The following is a 22,976-nucleotide window of genomic DNA, read 5'->3' as shown; positions in this document are numbered from 1 at the left end:
TTTACATGCATGTGTGGTTGTATTGTGTTTTAACTTATCAAATAAATATATCTATATAGCTATCGCACAGCTCTGCAGTGTATTGCTTTTTGCCACTACTCCGCATGTGACATCACGAATTTAGTGGAATATTTACCCGTGTTCCGAGTCTTTTCAGTGAGCCGGATCATTGTCTCCGTTCAGCTAAAAGAGCCGCTCATTTGGCTCCTAAACGGCTCTTCGTTCAGTAGCGCTTGAAATGTACCTAAAACCATGAAAACGTTGCAAATATGTAATTTAAAGCCATAAAGTTGCCTGCCATTATGTCAGATCGTGACATGTGAGTTCAAATACATTTTTACCGGACCAAAAATGAAGGCACTGCAAAAATGTGTGTGGACCAGAAAACGTCTCTCTCCTCACTATTTATTGTTCCTGCAGTGAGGGATTACAATCTTCATATAATGTTTTTATAATTTATCTGCAGATAATCGTTGTCTGTAGCTCAAAAAGCAGTAACACTATGCAAATCAGGGAGCCAAATGAACGGCTCTTTCACAGATGCAATTCGGTTCCTGACGTTCACCAAAAAGAGCCGTTCAAAAAGAGCCGTTCGTTCGCGAACGACCCACCACTACCACTTTCTACGTTATAGCGGCTGCACTTCAGGAGCTGCTGTTTTTGAAAACGTGGTGTAGGAATATTTGTCAACTTGTCTTTGCAGAGGACACAGGTCTGTAAACATTCTGTTTTACAGAATATCCCGGGCGTGCTCTACGCTGGCGAAAATGGAGGGGTTTCTACAGAAATGTAGCGCTGCAATAAAGGTAGGCACACACACGAACACATTTACTATGCATTGCATATTTTACAAATGTCTCAGTTGCTCTGCTCAATGACTAGCCTTGTCCATCGCGTGCTCTCTCTGCTGTCTTTCATGCAGTATTTGTTTGCAAATGTATTTTAACACGGAACAAACTGAATGTATTTGCATTAATTTGTATATTCAAAGTGTCTAAATTACTGTCACAGTATTACTATTATATTAACGTTACTCATAATGTACTATTCTATTACTAAACCATTCCAACGTTTCTGCAACTACCTCCCCCTAACAAGCAACGTTTGAAATGTGTTCTACCCTCTTGTGGCTTTGAGTCAGTTACTCTTGTCACGGAGTGAAATGTAAAAAAGTTTAGTCTGACAGCCAACTGTCAACTAAAATTGAGAGTTTATTGATTAATTCTCTCAAGTTACAGCATAGCTGAATTGAACAGAGTCAAATTGCAGTTTGGTTCAAGATTCTAAAAATGATGTTTCATACAAATTATGAATCTTCCTGTTGTAAAACCTCTAACATACACAAACCACAGAGCGCCATGACACACGAGGAGGTGGTGTGTGGATGAGTTGTCAGAGAGCAAGAGAAGGTAGAATACTGCCCACCTAAACTTCCATAAGTGTCATTGACACATATTGCATGATTAAGTTCTTAAACAGCAAATCCAACACCAGGCCTCGTTGGTATGTTATCAATATATTTAGCAAAGTGTTGTCACAGTAGAGTCAGATGACCGATGTGGTGAGGGTTAATGATTTGTATGACTTTTTAGTCAAGTGCAAAGAGCTAGACATAGAAAAAAACTCTTAAGCAATTCCCTATCTGTCCCACCCTGGCATTTACTGCACCCTGTATTCCCTCAGTGTGTGCACAATCAAGACTAAAGGTGCCATCTGGTGGGTTCGCTTGTGCATTCAGAAAGTATTCAGACCCTTTGACTTTTTCCACATTTTGTTACGTTACAGCCTTATTCTAAAATTGATTAAATCGTTTTTTCCCTCATCAATCTACACACAATACCCCATAACGACAAAGCAAAAACAGGTTTGTAGAAATTGTTGCACATTTATTTAAAAAACGTATATCGCGTTTACATAAGAATTCAGACCCTTTACTCAGTACTTTGTTGAAGCACCTTTGACAAAGATTACAGCCTTGAATCTTATTGTGTATGATGCTACAAGCTTGGCACACCTGTATTTGGGGAGTTTCTCCCATTTCTCTCTGCAGATCCTCTCAAGCTTTGTCAGGTTGGATGGGGAGCGTTGCTGCACAGCTATTTTCAGGTCTCTCCAGAGATGTTCAAGTCCAGGCTCTGTCTGGGCCACTCAAGGACATTCAGAGACTTGTCCCGAAGCCACTCCTGCGTTGTCTTTGCTGTGTACTTAGGGTCATTGTCCTGTTGGAAGGTGAACCTTCGCCCCAGTCTGAGGTCCTGAGCACTCTGGAACAGGTTTTCATCAAGGATCTCTCTGTACTTTGCTCCGTTCATCTTTGCCTTGATCCTGACTAGTCTCCCAGTCCCTGCCGCTGAAAAACATCCCCACAGCATGATGCTGCCACCATCATGCTTCACCGTAGGGATGGTGCCAGGTTTCCTCTAGACATGACGCATGGCATTCAGGCCAAAGAGTTCAATCTTGGTTTCATCAGACCAGAGAATCTTGTTTCTCATGGTCTTAGAGACTTTAGGTGCCTTTTGGCAAACTCCAAGCTGGCTTTCATGTGTCTTTTACTGAGGAGTGGCTTCCGTCTGGCCACTCTACCATAAAGGCCTGATTGGTGGAGTGCTGCAGAGATGGTTGTCCTTCTGGTAGGTTCTACAATCTCCACAGAGGAACTCCAGAGCTCTGTCAGAATGACCATTGGGTTCTTAGTAACCTCCCTGACCAAGGCCCTTCTCCCGCGATTGCTCAGTTTTGCCGGGCGGCCAGCTCTAGGAAGTCTTGGTGGTTCCAAACTTCTTCCATTTAAGAATGATAGAGGCCACTGTGGTCTTGGGGACCTTCAATGCTGCAGACAGCTTCCCCAGATCTGTGCCTCAACACAATCCTGTCTCGGCGCTCTACGGACAATTCCATGGCTTGGTTTTTGCTCTGACATGCACTGTCAACTGTGCGACCTTATATAGACAATTGTGTGCCTTTCCAAATCATGTCCAATCAATTGAATTTACCACAGGTGGACTCCAATCAAGTTGTAGAAACATCTCAAGGATGATCAATGGAAACAGGATGCACCTGAGCTCAATTTCGAATCTCATAGCAAAGGGTCTGAATACTTACAGTACCAGTCAAACGTTTGGACACACCTACTCATTCCAGAGTTTTTCTTTATTTTTACTATTTTCTACACTGTAGAATAATAATGAAGACATCAAAACATCAGTCACTGGCTTCATCAATAAGTGCATCGATGATGTCGTCCCCACAGTGACCGTACGTACATACCCCAACCAGAAGCCATGGATTACAGGAAACATCCGCACTGAGCTAAAGGGTAGAGCTGCCGCTTTCAAGGAACGGGACTCTAACCCGGACGCTTATAAGAAATCCCGCTATGACCTCCGACGAACCATCAAACAGGCAAAGAGTCAATACAGGTCTAAGATTGAATCATACTACACTGGCTCTGACGCTCGTCGGATGTGGCAGGGCTTGAAAACTATTACAGACTACAAAGGGAAGCACAGCCGCGAGCTGCCCAGTGACACAAGCCTACCAGACGAGGCTAAACCACTTCTATGCTCGCCCGAGGCAAGCAACACTGAAGCATGCATGAGAGCACCAGCTGTTCCGGATGACTATGTGATCACGCTCTCCGTAGCCGATGTGAGTAAGACTTTTAAGCAGGTCAACATTCACAAGGCCGCAGGGCCAGACGGATTACCAGGACGTGTACTCCGAGCATGTGCTGACCAACTGGCAAGTGTCTTCACTGACATTTTCAACATGTCCCTGACTGAGTCTGTAATACCAACATGTTTCAAGCAGACCACCATAGTCCCCGTGCCCAAGGACTCTAAGATAACCTGCCTAAATGACTACCGACCCGTAGCACTGACGTCTGTAGCCATGAAGTGCTTTGAAAGACTGGTCATGGCTCACATCAACAGCATTATCCCAGAAACCCTAGACCCACTCCAATTTGCATACCGCCCCAACAGATCCACAGATGATGCAATCTCTATCGCACTCCACACTGCCCTTTCCCACCTGGACAAGAGGAACACCTACGTGAGAATGCTATTCATTGACTACAGCTCAGCATTCAACACCATAGTGCCCTCAAAGCTCATCACTAAGCTAAGGATCCTGGGACTAAACACCTCCCTCTGCAACTGGATCCTGGACTTCCTGACGGGCCGCCCCCAGGTGGTAAGGGTAGGTAACAACACATCTGCCACACTGATCCTCAACACGGGGGCCCCTCAGGGGTGCGTGCTCAGTCCCCTCCTGTACTCTCTGTTCACCCATGACTGCATGGCCAGGCACGACTCCAACACCATCATTAAGTTTGCCGACGACACAACAGTGGTAGGCCTGATCACCGACAACGATGAGACAGCCTATAGGGAGGAGGTCAGAGATCTGGCCGTGTGGTGCCAGGACAACAACCTCTCCCTCAACGTGACCAAGACAAAGGAGATGATTGTGGACTACAGGAAAAAAAAGAGGACTGAGCACGCCCCCATTCTCATCGACGGGGGCTGTAGTGGAACAGGTTGAGAGCTTCAAGTTCCTTGGTGTCCACATCACCAACGAACTATCATGGTCCAAACACACCAAGACAGTCGTGAAGAGGGCACGACAAAGCCTATTCCCCCTCAGGAGACTAAAAAGATTTGGCATGGGTCCTCAGATCCTCAAAAAATTCTACAGCTGCACCATCGAGAGCATCCTGACTGGTTGCATCACCGCCTGGTATGGCAACTGCTTGGCCTCCGACCGCAAGGCACTACAGAGGGTAGTGCGTACGGCCCAGTACATCACTGGGGCAAAGCTTCCTGCCATCCAGGACCTCTATACCAGGCGGTGTCAGAGGAAGGCCCTCAAAATTGTCAAAGACTCCAGCCACCCTAGTCATAGACTGTTCTCTCTGCTACCGCGACGGCAAGCGGTACCGGAGTGCCAAGTCTAGGTCCAAAAGACTTCTCAACAGCTTCTACCCCCAAGCCATAAGACTCCTGAACAGCTAATCATGGCTACCCGGACTATTTGCACTGCCCCCCCACCCCATCTTTACGCTGCTGCTACTCTGTTAAGTATTTATGCATAGTCACTTTAACTCTACCCACATGTACATATTACCTCAACTACCTCAACTAGCCGGTGCCCCCCGCACATTGACTCTGCAACGGTACCCCCCTGTATATATAGCCTCCCTACTGTCACTTTATTTTACTTCTGCTCTTTTTTTCTCAACACTTTTTTGTTGTTGTTTTATTCTTACTTTTTTTGTTTAAAATAAATGCACTGTTGGTTAAGGGCTGTAAGTAAGCATTTCACTGTAATGTCTGCACCTGTTGTATTCGGCGCATGTGACCAATAAAATTTGATTTGATTTGATTTGAAATTATGAAATAACACACATGGAGTCATGTAGTAACCAAAAAAGTGTTAAACAAATCAAAATATATTTTATATTTGAGATTCTTCAAAGTTGCCACCCTTTGCCTTGATGACAGCTTTGCACACTCTTGGCATTCTCTCAACCAGCTTCATCATAATAATAATAATAATAATAATAATATAAATAATATAGCTTCATGAGGTAGTCACCTGGAAAGCATTTCAATTAACAGATGTGCCTTGTTAAAAGTTAATTTGTGGAATTTCTTTCCTTCTTAATGCGTTTGAGCCAATCAGTTGTGTTGTGACAAGGTAGAGGTGGTATACAGAAGTTAGCCCTATTTGGTAAAAGACCAAGTCCATATTATGGCAGGAAAAGCATTCCAGGTGAAGCTGGATGAGAGAATGCCAAGAGTGTGCAAAGCTGTCATCAAGTCAAAGGGTGGCTACTTTGTAGAACCTAAAATATATTTTGATTTGTTTAACACTTTTTTGTTTACTACATGATTCCATATGTGTTATTTCATGGTTTTGATGTCTTCATTATTATTCTACAATGTAGAAAATAGTAAAAATAAAGAAAAACCCTTGAATGAGTAGGTGTCCAAACATTTGACTGGAACTGTATGTAAATAAGGTATAAAAAAAAGAAAACATTTCTAAAAACCTGTTTTCGCTTTGTCATTATGGGTATTGTGTGTAGATTGCTGAGGATTTTTTATTTATTTAATCCATTTTAGAATAAGGCTGTAACGTAACAAAATGTGGAAAAAGTCTAGGAGTCTGAATACTTTCCGAAGGCAATGTAGTCTAGGTGTGGGGAGTCTGGGCTAAAACTCTCACATCCATATTCCTGTGGCCCATCAGCTTGACTGTTGTGCATGTGACATAAATAGTGATGTTAGGTGGCACCTCTGTCACAATGCCTGGATGGCAGACATCTCATCCACCCCTCCTTCCCCTATAGCCTTGGTGTGGAATGCCGCTGTCTTTGGCTGTCAGGCACAGCAAAGGTTTAAAGGGTAGGGGTCTAATTTCAAGGGGTCGGACATTGCTCTTGAGTAGTCACCATTAACCCGCTTTACTTTTTTTTTTTTCCTTCCGTCAGAGAACAGCTGTGGTGGGATATCATATCAGAGAACACATTTGAGACATGACGTAACACGAATTAAAACATGAAATGGGCTAAATTGAATTCCCTTCTTAAGACCCTCTCTGTATGACACTGTAGTATGTAGTAGGCCTAGTTGTAGTTTGTAGTGGCCTATTTCCTTTTTCAGATGAAGTGAAGGGCAGCGAGCAGGGGGAAAGCATTCCTTAACCCACCATTACTCCCAAGCCAATGGGTTTTGATTAATTCATTTAAACGTTCTTCATTCCCAGCATCCTCCCCCTTCTCCAAGTATGATTTCCCATTTTATATGGGCGTAATCAAAGCCTTGTCGCATACTTCCTGGCTCTTGCCGTCTGTTAGATCTAATGTTTCTGCCCTCTAGTCTGATGCTTCTGTTTGGTCCATATCAACCACTTAGGTCAGGTTATGTCTGGATACTGCCATACAGAAGGTCTCTGTGTTCTGGTGGGCACTGGGCAGCCTTAGTTTAGCCACTGTCACTTCACATTATGGCCTCCTCACATGGCTGGAGACTAAGGGCTGGTTTGAGCCAGCAGCATACCACCCTGCATCCCACTGCTGGCTTATCTCTGAAGCTAAGCAGTGTTGGTCATGGTCGGTCCCTGGATGGGAGAATCAGATGCTGCTGGAAGTGGTGTTGGAGGGCCAATAGGAGGCACTCTTTCCTCTCGTCTAAAAAAAATATCCCAATACCCCAGGGCAGTGATTTGGGACATTGCCCTGTGTAGGGTGCTGTCTTTCAGATGGGATGTTAAACGGGTGTCCTGACACTCAGTGGTCACTAAAGATCCCATGGCACTTATCATAAGAGTAGGGGTGGCTAAATTCCCAATCTTTGCCTCATACCATCACGGTATGAGGGAATTGTCTCATTCATCCCCCCTCCTCTCCCCTGTAACTATTCCCCAGGGTGTTGCTGTAAATGAAAATGTGTTCTCAGTCAACTTTCCTGGTAAAATAAAATAAAATCTATAAATACAAATTCCCGGAACATGGATTAAGCCTAGTCCTGGACTGAAAGTCTATGTCAATGGAGATTCTCAATTAAAATAGATGTTTTAGTCCAGGACTAGACTAATCTGTGTTTGGGAAACCAGCCCTATGTGTTGATGTTTATGTCTGGGGTCGTCCCTGACTACTCTACCTACTGTGGAGATAGAATAAGAAGGAGAACTAGCCTAACGTTTTGTATGCCTGTCCTGTCTCATGCCCACACACTCAGGTTGTGGAGCCCACAACATGCTCATCAACATACTCATCTTTCCCATAATCAAACAATTGGAGACAATGTAAGGTTATTGGTTTCAGCAGTCTTTCTTTTCAGTGATGGGGCAAGACTACGGGTATGTTCAATAGATCGAGACAGTAGAGATCTGTAGAGGTCAGACAGTTCCTTCCTGGGGAATTGGAGGGACGCCATGTGCGACTGACGTGTTTTCCGTTTGCTCCCGTGGTATTTTTAAAATTTATGTGAATTTTGCAGCAAAACCGTATTTATTTTCATATATTATTTTGGTGATCCCTTCCCGTAAAAACCAAGACTACTTTACTTCCAAATATCAGCATGTCGACGAAACATAAGGCCAAAAACATGACTTTGAGAAAACCCGGCCTACAAGACACACTCTCATCACCGCCCTCCCCTGAGCCTGACGCACCGGGGACTGATACTCTACCGGAGGGGCGGCCATCTGGCGGCGCTGAAGTGAACATTCTCGAGGCCATCAAACTACTACGCTCTGAGATAGTTGAAATGAAAACGGAGGTGGTTGCTACGATTGAGGCCCGAATAAAGGAGGTTTCTGATACTTTAAAAGCAGATCTAACCATCCTGCGGAACGAGACGGTGCCGGCAATCGCATCACTCAAAACAACAATGGAGTCGCACACTACAACGATTGCAGCACTGGAGACCTTCGCTACAAATGTCTCCGACTTAACTACATCCCTGGAGGCTGACGTGAAACGCCTAGCTGCGGACTTGAAAAAGGTGAAGGAGAGCTGTGTAAGTTTGGAGGGATTCTCTCGCGCAATAACCTGAGACTGGTATCAGTCCCAGAGTCAGCGGAAATGCCTCGCGCCACGGATTTCGTTTCTGGGCTGCTGAAGGATGTTCTAGCCTTGGATGAAAAGCCCTGATTGATCGTGCCCACCGGTCGCTGCGCCCAAAGCCCCGGGATGGGGAGAGGCCCCGTGACATAATTCTTCGAGTGCACTTTTTCCATGAGAAGATGGAGATTCTCCGACGAGCCCGCAATACCACTCTGAGCTTTCAAGGACAGAGCTTCTCCATCTACCAGGACTACTCCCCACTGTTTCCAGGCAGCGCGCAGCTTTGGACAGGCCAAACGACTACTGGGACCATCCAGGTGTGAAGTATGGACTGCGATTCCCAGCCCGTTTATGGCTATCTCATGATGGTAAAGACTACACATTTGAATCTCCGGATGAGGCTCTCTCTCACATTCAACGTCACATCAAGAAGTCTTGAACTTGCTCATAGTTCAGCATTGCTAGCGAACTGTGGATAGTAAGTAACCCACCTGTGGTACAACTATGTTTAGCTACAACATGCTAATTTTGTATAGTTGGGGGTTGGCGTACCCATTCAGGCTTATTTGATGTGATCTAATGTTTTGATCATCTAGTGTGCTTGCCTTACAAGCATTCAGTCATTTTAATCTCATTGTATTGCGGTTTTACTATACTCCTGTGTTTTCTAGGCTGTCTTGCTCACCTATTCAGTTTGTTTACATAGTGTCTCAGTGACTCAAAATATTCTTGGTTATTTGCTTACTGCATCCGTTTGCATTGACCCAGTAAACAGTAAATGCTTCCCTGAGGCGACACGTTTTTTGGGGTCTTCACTTAAATTTTAAGGCTCAGAGCGTCATTTATGCCCAGCAAGCGTTAAATGTTGCGCACACGTAGTTTTTTTGGTCTTGGTTGTAAGTTTTCTCAGCATTCAACTAGACAACTATTATAATAATAATAATTATTATCTTTTTGATTGTCTTACTACGATTTCCTTACTTCAAATTAGGTTTTCGGCTGAGAGCCGTTACATTCTATTTATTTTCTTTATTTTCTCTCTCAAATGCCTGTTATAAGACTGGGAATATAATTATAATTATATACATCTACAAGTGGTGCTTTTGCAATTTCGTCTGCACAAGGGATTCACCTTAATTTCTTTTATTTAAAAAATGATTATCTCTTTTTGCTGTTTGATCCACTAACAAAACACGACTTTAAAGAGCGGGACTGTGGGTTTAGGTTTAAGACCGCACTCTCACAGACATACTGTGCGAAGAGAACATGCTCTATTTAGGCTTGTACCTCGTTTGGGGAGGTACTGTCTGGGATGGGGGAGGGGGTGGGGGGGAGGGGTTGAATTGTTCAGTTCTAATGTTGTCATTCTGTCTTTTTGTTTTTTCGGTACTTTTTCTCAACATCTACCACCGTACATTATTACTCTGAGACAAGTTATTCTGGGGTTTCTGGGGCGCCATTGCTTTTCCATTCTATGCTCTAATGACGGGGTTGTATAACGGGAATGCCCAGAGGGGCCGAAACAATGCGATCAAATACATTTCGTGGAACACCAAAGGGGTTAATAACCCAGTGAAACGTAAGAGGGTGTTGACACACTTAAAGGGTTTGAATGCAAATGTTGCATTTCTACAAGAGACTCACTTGAGGACCGGTGAGCACTTTAGGATGCGTAGGGACTGGGTTGGTCAAGTGTTCCACTCTAACTTTCATAGTAAATCAAGAGGGGCTGCCATTTTGGTTGATAAAGTCACTCCCTTTGTAGCTTCTGAGGTTATCGCTGATCCTAAGGGACGATACGTCATAGTAACCGGTAAACTGTTTTCTACCCCTCTTGTTTTGGCTAGTGTTTATGCTCCCAATTGGGATGACACAAGTTTCATTTCTTCCTTTTTGTCTGCTATACCCAATTTAGATTCTCATTTATTGATTTTAGGGGGGATTTCAACTGCAAAATGTCCCCAGTTCTTGACAAGTCCTCACGAACAACTACAGGCCCATCTAAATGTGCCCTACTTATTCAAGCCTTTCTTCAGAAATATGCCATGTTTGAGGCCTGGCGTTTCCTACATCCTACAGATAGACAGTATTCCTTTTATTCTCATGTTCATCAAACATACTCCCGGATTGATTACTTCTTTTTGGACAAAAAACTTTTGCCTAACCTTCGGCAGTGTACTTACAAGAGTATTGTTATTTCGGACCATTCACCATTAGTGCTTGAACTAGAGTTTCCCCAGCGACCTCCTATGTGTTATCAATGGCGTCTTAACCCCATTTTACTCTCAGATAAGGAGTTTGTCAATTTCATTTCTTCTGAAATCACCTTATTCCTAGAAACTAATTCAACACCAGGTATGTCCTGCTCTACCATATGGGAGTCTCTCAAAGCATACCTACGTGGCCAAATTATTTCTTATACAGCCAACCAAAACAGAGTTCGCTCTCAGCGACTTCGGGACCTGAGCGAATCCATAGCCACATTGGATGAGAAGTATGCCACGGTTCCTTCCTCTGATCTGCATAAAGAGCGCCAACTACTCCAATCTGAATTTGATGAGCTTTCTACCAGGCAAGCTGAACAGCTACTCTTGCGAGCTCGGTACAGAGTGTATGAACAAGGCGACAAGGCCAGTAAACTCCTTGCACATCAGATCCGTAAATCTGAGGCCTCACGTTTAATCCCACAAATAAGGACCCCGTCTGGTGCCACCACAGTTATACATAAAGAGATCAATGATCAATTCAAACAATTTTATTCTGCGCTATACACCTCTGAATCCCCTCAAGACCCTTTGCTGATTGATTCCTTCTTTAATGGCCTGAATATGCCTTCAATTGATACAGACACCCATGACTATCTAGAAGAAGAATTTACACCTGAGGAGATTGCAACAGCAGTGTCCGCAATGAAAAGAGGTAAATCACCGGGTCCGGATGGTTTTCCAACCGAATTTTACAGGACGTTTTCTGGTCTGCTTTGCCCGTTCTTGTCTCGACTATTTGCAGAGTGCCTTAATACCTCAAAGCTACCGCCTAGTCTTTATCAAGCTTCAATTTCATTACTATTAAAGAAAAACAAAGACCCTCTGGAATGTGGATCCTTTCGCCCAATCTCGCTTTTAAACTGTGATTACAAAATCCTAGCCAAGCTTTTAGCCATCCGTATGGAAGGCTCGCTGCATCAAGTAATACACTCTGACCAGACTGGCTTTGTGAGAAATAGGCATTTATTTTTCAATATTAGGCGCCTTATGAATATACTGTACTCCCCTGCGTCGGAGGACCCAGAGGTGGTGGTCTCACTTGATGCAGAAAAAGCGTTTGACCGCGTTGAGTGGGATTACCTAACAGCCACCCTTTATAGATTTGGCTTTGGCCCCAAATTCATTGCGTGGATAAAGATTCTTTATTTTTTCCCCCATGGCTTCGGTACGGACTAACAACTTGTCCTCTGACTATTTTCCCTTGCACCGCTGGATCCAGACAGGGCTGTCCACTCTCCCCCTTGTTGTTTGCTTTGGCAATCGAACCTCTCGCCATTGCATTACGCTCTAATGATGCCATTCAAGGAATAATCCGGACGGGCTCAGAGCAGAAAGTCTCGCTATATGCGGATGACCTCCTTTTGTTTATCTCTAACCCTGATACCTCATTGCCATGCGCCTTATCTGTTCTTAAAAGGTTTGGATCAATCTCAGGGTACAAGCTGAATCTAGGCAAGAGTGAGCTTTTTCCTGTAAACAAGGCTGCTTTAAAGTGCTCTTTTACAAGCTCTCAGTTTAGGATTGTCCGGGATCAATTCACCTACTTGGGAGTTAAAGTGACAAGGAAATATTCAAATCTGTTTCAGGAAAACTTGGTTGCTCTAGCAGACAGTTTGAAACAATCTTTTGCTTTTTGGAATGCGCTACCTCTTTCTCTTATCGGAAGGATTAATGTCATTAAAATGAGTGTGTTGCCCAAATTTCTATATTTATTTCAATGTCTACCCATTTTTATTCCAAAATCTTTTTTTTATTTCACTGGATCAAACATTCATGCATTTTATTTGGGATGGCAAGGTACCACGGATTGGTAGAAAACATTTACAGAAGCCTAAGTCATTGGGGGGTTTAGCTCTACCAAATTTTCAGACATACTATTGGGCTGCAAATTTCAGAGCCCTTCTGTACTGGCTGCAGACTGATCCTACTGGCCCTAGACCAATCTGGGTCCAGATGGAGTCTGAATCGTGTAAACCTGCTGCACTTTCTTCTGTGTTGTGCTCGTCTCTCCCAGTGTCCCTAGGCAAAAGGTGTGTCAACCCAATTGTAAAGCAGTCTCTTAAAATTTGGAATCAGTTCCGCTTAGCCTTTGGCCTCCGAGGCTTTTCTCTATCAGGCCCAATCAATCAGAACATTTTATTTCCTCCATCTTTGAATGATGGGGCTTTTGACATCTGGCACTCACTAGGCCTCTCCTCACTAGCCCAATTATTCTTTGATGATACATTTGCCTCTTTTGCTCAGCTACAGGAAAGGTTCAACCTCCCCCAATCCCACTTTTTCCGCTATCTCCAGACTAGGAACTTTGTCAGAGCTAACACACCTGAATTTCCCCATAGGCCTGTGAATACAGCTATAGAGAGCATCCTGGAGCTGAACAAGCTTCCTAGGGCGCAATTTCAGATGTATATACAATCATTCATGACTTACAGAACCCTTCTTTGGTGCCTTTAAAGACTCGATGGGAAAAGGATTTGGGGGAGGAACTTGGGGAAGACACCTGGGAATCTGTGCTGCGCAGGGTGCATTCGTCCTCTTTTAGCACTAGACACAGCCTCATTCAATTCAAGGTGGTTCACCGTATCCACTGGTCTGGGGGCCAGACTTGGAAGAATATTCTCTGATTTTGATCCTACCTGTGTCAGATGTAAAATTGAACCGGCCACACTGTTGCATATGTTCTGGGGCTGTCATAAACTGTCAGGTTTCTGGGAATTAATATTTAAATGTTTCTCTGATATATATAACACTGTTATAGATCCCTCTCCCCTTACAGCCCTTTTTGGAGTACTGCCCATAAGCACCCCCTGTCAAGAATCCAGTCGGACACTGTTGCTTATACAACTCTTTTAGCTAGACGGCTAATACTACAGAACTGGAAGATGGCAGCTCCCCATCTTATAAATATTGGGTGAGAGATGTGTTGTGCTCTCTGAAACTAGAAAAAATTAAATTCAATTCACGTGGGAACCCCAAACTGTTTAATGAGGCTTGGGCTCCATTCCGGTCTTACTTTAAACAGTCCATCCTCGGATAGCATTCCTATTAAAACCAAAATAAGTCTGTATTTGACCCCCCTGTGACTTAGGGGTTGGATGAGCATTTCTCTGTGTTTTTTTCTGGGGTGGGGGTGGGGGCATTAAGGTTGATGTGCTTATTGATTGTGACCTGCGGATGCCTTGTTCATCTCGCCCGGGCAGAGACTAAGGTGTGAGCTTGTTTTTCCCAGTTATTTTTATTTTTTAATTCTGTTCACGCCTACATAAAATTATCAATATTCATTTTTTATTTTAAAGCATTGTAACTTTTTATTTTTGGTCCAGTGGATGATTGGTCTGTGGCCTTGACTGTCTGTGAGTGGTTGCATTTCTCCACCCCATCCCTTAACTGTTTACAGGAACAATGGTGAGGTGTTTGCTCTGTCCCTATACTATAGATTGCCCTTTAACCTTTTGTAGCCTTCTGCCTGGTGTGTTTAACTTGTCTAAAGTATGGTATCTTTAAAGTTATTATTATTATTATTATTATTTTTTATTATTTTTTTATTTTTTTTATTTTATATATGTATTATTTGTACTTTTGTCTAGTTGAGTATATTATTTATATTGCTTTGTCTTGTCTGTGTGTGTGTAAAACTTAATAAACAGAGTTCTCAAAAAAAAAAAAAAGACAGTTCCTTCCTTGACTATGTGCGCCATAATTCTGTTGTTATGATAATGTAATTACCGGCAGGCTATATTGGTATTGGTAACATTCTGACATTGTTCAAATGGTCCATTTCTTTTTGTTTTTGTAAGATTTTATTTGATATTTTATAAACAATACAAAAACATACACATACAAACGACAACATCATACAAATATCAACTACATCACACCTGCCCAGACCCACTAGCACACACCCACATCTCCAGTGCCGGCATCACTTTCCGTCAAATGGCCTCAAACTGCACCATTTTTGTTTCTCTCCGTAGCCAACGCACTTCACATTTTTAGAAAATAAAGCATTTGACCTTTCCATTGCGTTAACGACGGACCATTTCCAGTTTTGAAGTATACGTTTTTTAAAAGATGATTGATGAGAAAAGTATCGTCCAACCCTCATATGCCATGTCTTGAAATATGCAGACAGACAGACAGACAGATTAAAATAAATGGTCTAATTTTGTTTTTTGTTTTGCCTATGTAAGGTATGTCCAACTGCCCAAGTTCATAACCGTTACCTAAAATTACACCATACCCATTATCTAAATAAATAACTCTAGTCCCAACAAAAGGGGACTCAAAGTGGAATTTATTTAACTGAAATGTTATACTGATGATGAGGATGAGAAAGCAGCGTAGAATGAGGAAGAATAGAGCTTGTCTCTCCTCCCTCTCTCCAAACACCTTGCTACTCTATCCACCATTTCCACGGTTCAGCAGGGTGTGTGCCTTATCTCTCCGATTCCCTGAGGCCTGTTCTAAGTGGATTGGAGAGAGAATACCTCAGTGTGGTGTGGTTTTACATTAACCAGATGGAATGAGCGCTATGATAGGTCACTCAGAAAAGGGAACAGGTGAGAGTAGGCCGTGTGCATTACTGCATTTGATTTGTGCTTGAGTAATAATGGAACACTATTGACTCATCAATATCAACTCAATGAAGCTGACAAAGTGGCTCAAAGTGATCCCTGGCTTGAACGCTGCACTCAAATGCAGGCCTAAATGTGGATTGCTCTGTGAATGTGGTCGAATTCACATTAGCATGGGATATGAGGATAACTGTTAGAAAACAGCACTGCCCTATTATAAAACAGTAATTTACATTTCTCAGTAATAGAGTGAGTTGAATATGAAGCTCGTTGCAAAACAGTTAGCATTTCCCATTAACACCATTATCTACAATTGATCTGCTAATGGCAAACAAAACAGTTACACAAGGACATGCATAAAGATCAGAGCTGCATGAATCAGAGCATCCTGTTATGATCATTTTACTATCATAACATCCCCCCTCTACACTTCCATATTTGTGTCACAGGCCTACCTTTTCCCACCAACCAATCTTTTATCTTACCATTGTTTATATTTCTAGCCTTGTCCTTGAATGCATACTGCAATACTGGATTACTATAGCTGTAGTAGAGGTTGCCCTGAATCGTTCTATTTGCCATGGAACAGTTGTGGAGTCACGGTTGGAGAGCTCTGCTGCACACACACACACTCTGTGGTTAAATATAGCCTCCTTTGGCTCCTGCTTGCCTTCCTGGGTCTGCCCACTACTATGGCTGATGGGAGGTGACCGGGACGCTGGGAAGAGGGAGATGAGGGGGAAGGAGGAGGGGGCTGGGCGGCCATGACGCCATGTCATAGTACACTCACACTGGCTGCCCGTTAGCATCACCCTTGGAGCGCTTACACTGGGCCCTTAACGCGAAATGGCTCTCTCCACCCAGTTGGCTACACCCCATACTGATGGTGAGAAAAACCAGTCTAGGAGGCAGACCTGGCCATATTTCTTGATTTACCATTGAAGTCAGTAGGATGCACATCAACTCCCAATGTGTTGAGATTAACAGGAGAGATCCTAAACTGGTTACGCTGGTTCACAAAGTACAATTGTGGACCAATCTTATAGATTCATTGTTAAATATATGGTGGCCTTAAAGGGTAAAGTAGTTGTTAGCATATAAATACCTACTAAATAGTTAGTGTTTGGGCCTTTTTGCTTTTTGTGTTTATACTGAATACTGCCACACACACTGGTTATTAGTGCTTTCCCTGCTTTTCCATCATCACATCACAGCAAGGCCGTCTCCCCCGTTGTCAGTAATAACATTGTTTCTTTCATCATGTCACCGATAAAGCGAGACTAATCACACTCATTATCACAGTGGGTCTACCAGTCGACAGCAACATTATCCAAATAAAAGCATCCCGCTGAGTCCAATAAGGCTATATCACAGTTGCAGCTGCACATTCACTTGATGTTCTTTGATAAGCATAGCCTAATTAGATTATAAACAGCAGTACAAAAATGTTAACATAGGCTAGATGCTAACTAATTACTCTGAGCCTGACTGAAATAGGGCTACCATTTCAGTCTGTCAAAATGGGATTTGTTTCAGTAGGCTAAATCTTGGCTAATCAGTTCTGGCGACTGTTTGGGTCTCCAACAGGTCGAAAGCGAACTATCAGTAGCTTGCAGCCCACCTATAAGTAGCTCACCAAACAATTCTGAAAGTGCATGTATTTTTCACGTGTTCCACCGCAATCTGTCATAAACAAATCTCACAAGTATCAAACACCTCAAGCTCCCGCCTACTATCCAATCAAATCCAAATGTACATAATCCCACCCGTAGTTAGCCACAATTGTCTTAAATAGACAAACTTAACACAATATCTGCAATTAATTTCCAGCAATATTGCCCCTGTATGTCTGTGTGGTGCGCCCATTTGTCTCCACCATTCACTTCGTGCAGCCAGTTAGCAATCATGATAACTGTCTTCTGGGTAGACAGAAAGACTTTCCCCAACACCTTCTTAATTAAATATGAACTGAAAGTAGGCTTACCTGGCAGAATTATGGCATGATTATTTGTATCAATCGGGTTGGCTTTTGTTTAGCAAACTCTGGCATGACATATGCAGCAGCAAAAACATTGCTAGACAAGCACTTTCTAGCAAAATGCACAAATAAAGTGGTATTACCCCCCCCCCCCCCTCATAAATGGTCTTCTGATGTGATTTAAGCATTGACATGGCCTCAGAACATCCAAATCCATTGTTTCTCTATAAATAATTGTAATTTTGTGAGTGTAAAACCAAGAAAACAGAATTCGGGAAAATACAAAGTGTGCCTATTTGAAAGCTAGAAACAAAAATGTATGAGTAGCTCGCGACATGTTTCATAATTTATTAGCTCTCATTTAAAAAGTAGCTTTCATGCTAGAAAAGGTTGGAGACCCTTAGTTTAGACAATACCAATGCTTTTTACATTTTGACTAGTGTAGCCTTGGCTGTGTTAACAAAAACGGTTTACAAATCTACAAAGTATAAAGCTGACAAGGAATTTTACCACCCTCTTGCCTCATTCCTTTCTTTTTATAACCTCCTTAGGGCAGTTCGGAGGGAAGCTCTGGGATCCACGTCGTCCTTGGCAATGAGGCCTGTGACCTCGACTCCATGGTGTCATCCCTTTCCTTTGCCTACTTTCTGTCCAAAGTGAGTCCGCTAGCTTCTAGCCTGTACCGCCTCTCATTTGTGAATTCCTCAGCCCAGGTCGGAAATAAGTATTCATTCCCCTCCTCATGTTTAGATTTTTATACTGTAACAAATATTGACACTTTACTTGAGTGCTGCCGAAAGTGGGGTCCACGGGCCCTTGACAAACTTGGCCCTTCACAAAAATGTTGGCTCTCCAGAGGCTTCCAGAATGATCTTATGTAATTATGAACAATATATTTTGGAACATTCTATATCTTGAACATTTGATTGCTGACATGCAAAACATTTTGGGACTGTAACAACAATGGACTAATGAAACAAATACCAAAATATAGTTTTTGACTGGAATTTTCCTTTTAAGTCCCATACAAGAAAAATGACAACTCTATGGTGCAGTTGTTTGAAAGCAAATTGGTGGACGAATATGTCCTGCTATGCGGTAATGAATAGGTATCTTCTATTTGACTTGTGAACAGAGTTGAGAGAGCTGGGCCAAAGTCCTGAAGCACCACATGCTCGGAATTAGCTCTGTGAGTGAGTCATTTGTAAGTCTGAGGGCCATGAATAGCTTGACCAAGCGTAACCAAAATGCCCAGCATTCTCCAAAATAGGACCAGACAACCCTCAGAGTCACTCAAGCGTAAAAACAGTGTCTGTGCCCTGGCCACCGGGCGCCGGTCTCTTCTTATCTTTCATTACTGCATTGATCCATCCGTCCTCCCTAACCCCTGGTTATAGCTGCTCGCTAGCCTAGACACCCCCGCTACTCATCAAATATTCACACAACCTCAGATACTCAAGATCCCCCAAAGGCCTGAGAAGATGGACAAAAACATTGCAGAGGAATCACAGCTAGCCTCAGCAGCAAGGTGCGTTGGTGTCAGATGTCTGTTTTGACCTGGTCTCCCTCTTCCATCCTTTCCTCCTTTTCTCCTCCTCTTCTTCCATCCCCCTTTGTTCCCAGACGTCTGGCAGCTCGGGTAAGACTGTGGTGCCGGTGCTGAACATCCCGAGGGCTGAATTCCCCCTGCGGTCCGACAACGTGTTCCTACTGAAGGAGAGCGGTGTTCCGCCGGAGGCTCTGGTATTCCGTGACGAGGTGGACCTGGCAGGGCTCCATAGAGCCAAGAGGCTGACGCTCACCCTGGTGGACCACAACATGCTTCCTAGGTCATCGGTTGCAACATTACTCTTTCTATTTATTTGCTTTACTCTCACTCTCGTTCTCTCCGTTGCCATCTCTTTGCCTTTCTCTCACTCAGACTTTCTTCCACTGATACTTACAGTATCAAGTAGTATTGGCAACACAGGTGAACTTTATGGGAAAGTGCCTGATCTGTGGAGGGCCAGTTTCCTGGACCAAGATTGAGGAAACACATAGTTAAGGATGTATGACGACAACGTATTTCACAATATTCATTCAACTCTGACTTTTCCCTGTAGTGCTGACATCGACTTGGAAGAGGCAGTTGTGGAAGTTATTGACCACCACCACCTCGAGAGGACACCCTCCACTTCCTGTTCCGTCACCGTGGAAACCGTGGGTTCCTGTGCCACCTTGGTGACGGAGCACATTCACCACAAGGCACCTGAAGTGCTAGACAGACAGGTGGCCCAATTATTATACGGTATGTTTGCCACAGCAACAATTCTCTTACGTCCAGCATTCTGTATAACGTGTCATACTCCAGTCCTCGAGGGCCACAGTGTCTCCGGGTCTTTAAACAATGTATACCTCAGAACTAGGCAGCGGGGAATATGGCAGGATGAATTATCACTGAATTAGACAATTATCTTGTAGTTGCGCTTGTTTGTCAATGCCAGCAGTAACCATTGGTTCAGTTCACCTATACTTGGCAGTGTGCCCACACAGGGGCCATCGTGCTGGATTGTGTCAACATGGCCCCTGAGGCGGGCAAGGTCACACCCAAGGACAGCCAACTGGCCTGCCTGCTGGAGTCGCGCTTCCCCGACCTGCCACCCAGGGGCGCCCTCTTCCAGTCCCTGCAAAGTGCCAAATTTGACATCTCAGGTAAAAAGGTGGGAAAAACATGCCATGGGAGAGGTGTTGACAGGTGCACAAAATGACACTGCCTTGTCACTTGACATTCAGTGACATAAGATGCCATGACAGTATGACATTATTATGTCAATATTATGACATTGTTATGACATACCGTTCAAACAAAGTGTTACCCATATTTAAAGAGAATGTTGTAGAGCAGGGCTGCCCAACCCTCTTCCTGGTGATCTACCGTCCCGTGGGTTTTCAGTCCAACCTTAATTTAACACACCTGATTCTACTTATTAGCTGCTCAACAAGACCTTAACTAGCTGAATCAGATATGCTAAATTAGGGTTGGACTGAAAACCTACAGGACAGTAGATCTCCAGGAAGAGGGTTGGGCAGCCCTGCTTTACAACATTCTCTTTAAATACGAGATTTCACATGACCTCAAAATAATGTTGTGGAGTGACCATCTAGAAGTAAACTAAATTATATGTCAAACCCTTTAGGTAGGAACCTCTGCTCTGTTGACCCAATGACTGGACAAAGCCATCAATCACGTGACACCATTCATTCCTATGTAAAACTCAATAGCGCATTGAAGCAAAATAAAGTCTGTTAAGATGGCGTCTCATGGAGACATAATATGAAGAGTTTGAGCTACTCCAGGGACTGACATTGCAGGCTAGCTCAGTGCTTCCCCCTCTCATTGAGTAACTCAAGTTGAAGGCCGACTGGGTACCATGATATTGTTACCATGATTGTCTTCTAAAAAAAGATAGCCATTTCTCCATTCACTATAATGGGGATCCTGTTTTCTGCTAACAATGCCTGCAGTAATGCGATCGGCCTTGAACCTTCAATCCGAGGGGACGGTCGTTTTACCTTGTGTTGACCACATTCCAGCTTTATCTTACTATGTGCCCTTGACTTTTTCAAAATGTTGTTGTGTTACAGCCTGAATTTAAAATGGATGAAATTTAGATTTTTTTGTCACTGGCCTACACACAATACCCCATAATGTCAAAGTGGAATGATGTTTTTCAAATGTTGTACTAATTAATTAAAAATGAAAAGCTTTGTTATGGCTGCCTAAATAAGTTCAGGAGTAAAAATGTGCTAAACAAGGCACATAATACATCGCCTTCAGAAAGTATTCACACCCATTGACTTGTTCCACATTTTGTTGTGTTAAAGCCTGAATTTAAAATGTATTAAATTGAGATTTGTTTGTCACACTCTGTGTGCAATAACAGTGTTTAACATAATTTTTGAATGACTCCCTCATCTCTGTACCCTACACATATACTTATCTGTAAGGTCCCTCAGTCGAGTAGTGAATTTCAAACACACATTCAACCACAAAGACCAGGGAGGTTTTCCAATGCCTCGCAAAGAAGTGCACCTATTGGTAGATGGGTAAATAAAAAAGCAGACATTGTACAGTGGGGAAAAAAAGTATTTAGTCAGCCACCAATTGTGCAAGTTCTCCCACTTAAAAAGATGAGAGGCCTGTAATTTTCATCATAGGTACACATCAACTATGACAGACAAATTGAGAAAAAAATCCAGAAAATCACATTGTAGGATTTTTAATGAATTTATTTGCAAATTTATGGTGGAAAATACGTATTTGGTCACCTACAAACAAGCAAGATTTCTGGCTCTCACAGACCTGTAACTTCTTCTTTAAGAGGCTCCTCTGTCCTCCACTCGTTACCTGTATTAATGGCACCTGTTTGAACTTGTTATCAGTATAAAAGACACCTGTCCACAACCTCAAACAGTCACACTCCAAACTCCACTATGGCCAAGACCAAAGAGCTGTCAAAGGACACCAGAAACAAAATTGTAGACCTGCACCAGTCTGGGAAGACTGAATCTGCAATAGGTAAGCAGCTTGGTTTGAAGAAATCAACTGTGGGAGCAATTATTAGGAAATGGAAGACATACAAGACCACTGATAATCTCCCTCAATCTGGGGCTCCACGCAAGATCTCACCCCGTGGGGTCAAAATGATCACAAGAACGGTGAGCAAAAATCCCAGAACCACACGGGGGGACCTAGTGAATGACCTGCAGAGAGCTGGGACCAAAGTAACAAAGCCTACCATCAGTAACACACTACGCCGCCAGGGACTCAAATCCTGCAGTGCCAGACGTGTCCCCCTGCTTAAGCCAGTACATGTCCAGGCCCATCTGAATTAATTTAATATGCCATTTAGCAGACGCTTTTATCCAAAGCGACTTACAGTCATGTGCGCATACATTTTTACATATGGGTGGTCACGGGGATCGAACCCACTACCCTGGTGTTACAAGCGCCATGCTCTACCAATTGAGCTACAGAGGTCTGAAGTTTGCTAGAGTGCATTTGGATGATCCAGAAGAGGATTGGGAGAATGTCATATGGTCAGATGAAACCAAAAAAGAACTTTTTGGTAAAAACTCAACTCGTCGTGTTTGGAGGACAAAGAATGCTGAGTTTCATCCAAAGAACACCATACCTACTGTGAAGCATGGGGGTGGAAATATCATGCTTTGGGGCTGTTTTTCTGCAAAGGGACCAGGACGACTGATCCGTGTAAAGAAAAGAATGAATGGGGCCATGTATCGTGAGATTTTGAGTGAAAACCTCCTTCCATCAGCAAGGGCATTGAAGATGAAACGTGGCTGGGTCTTTCAGCATGACAATGATCCCAAACACACCGCCCGGGCAACGAAGGAGTGGCTTCGTAAGAAGCATTTCAAGGTCCTGGAGTGGCCTAGCCAGTCTCCAGATCTCAACCCCATAGAAAATCTTTGGAGGGAGTTGAAAGTCTGTGTTGCCCAGCGACAGCCCCAAAACATCACTGCTCTAGAGGATATCTGCATGGAGGAATGGGCCAAAATACCAGCAACAGTGTGTGAAA

At 43.4% G+C, this 22,976-nt stretch overlaps 1 protein-coding gene across 2 annotated transcripts in view; it reads left to right on the top strand.

Moving 5' to 3' along the window:
- The first annotated feature begins 604 nt into the window (after nucleotides 1-604).
- Nucleotides 605-22,976, top strand: part of LOC121572021 (exopolyphosphatase PRUNE1) — a 33,988-nt gene continuing 11,616 nt past the window's right edge. The window contains exons 1-5 of one of the 2 annotated variants that reach the window (XM_041883867.1): nucleotides 605-806; nucleotides 17,949-18,053; nucleotides 19,021-19,226; nucleotides 19,500-19,684; nucleotides 19,930-20,088. In XM_041883867.1, coding sequence (XP_041739801.1) covers nucleotides 768-806; nucleotides 17,949-18,053; nucleotides 19,021-19,226; nucleotides 19,500-19,684; nucleotides 19,930-20,088 — 694 coding nt within the window. In that variant the 5' untranslated portion in view covers nucleotides 605-767. The remainder of the gene's footprint in view (nucleotides 807-17,948; nucleotides 18,054-19,020; nucleotides 19,227-19,499; nucleotides 19,685-19,929; nucleotides 20,089-22,976) is intronic. The other variant, XM_041883868.1, reaches the window with a different exon arrangement.

Source organism: Coregonus clupeaformis, chromosome 8 (genome assembly GCF_020615455.1).
Source record: "Coregonus clupeaformis isolate EN_2021a chromosome 8, ASM2061545v1, whole genome shotgun sequence".
Taxonomy (NCBI): Eukaryota; Metazoa; Chordata; class Actinopteri; order Salmoniformes; family Salmonidae; genus Coregonus; species Coregonus clupeaformis.
The sequence above is the reverse complement of the archived record's forward strand: the minus strand, read 5'-3'. Positions and strand labels throughout refer to the sequence as shown.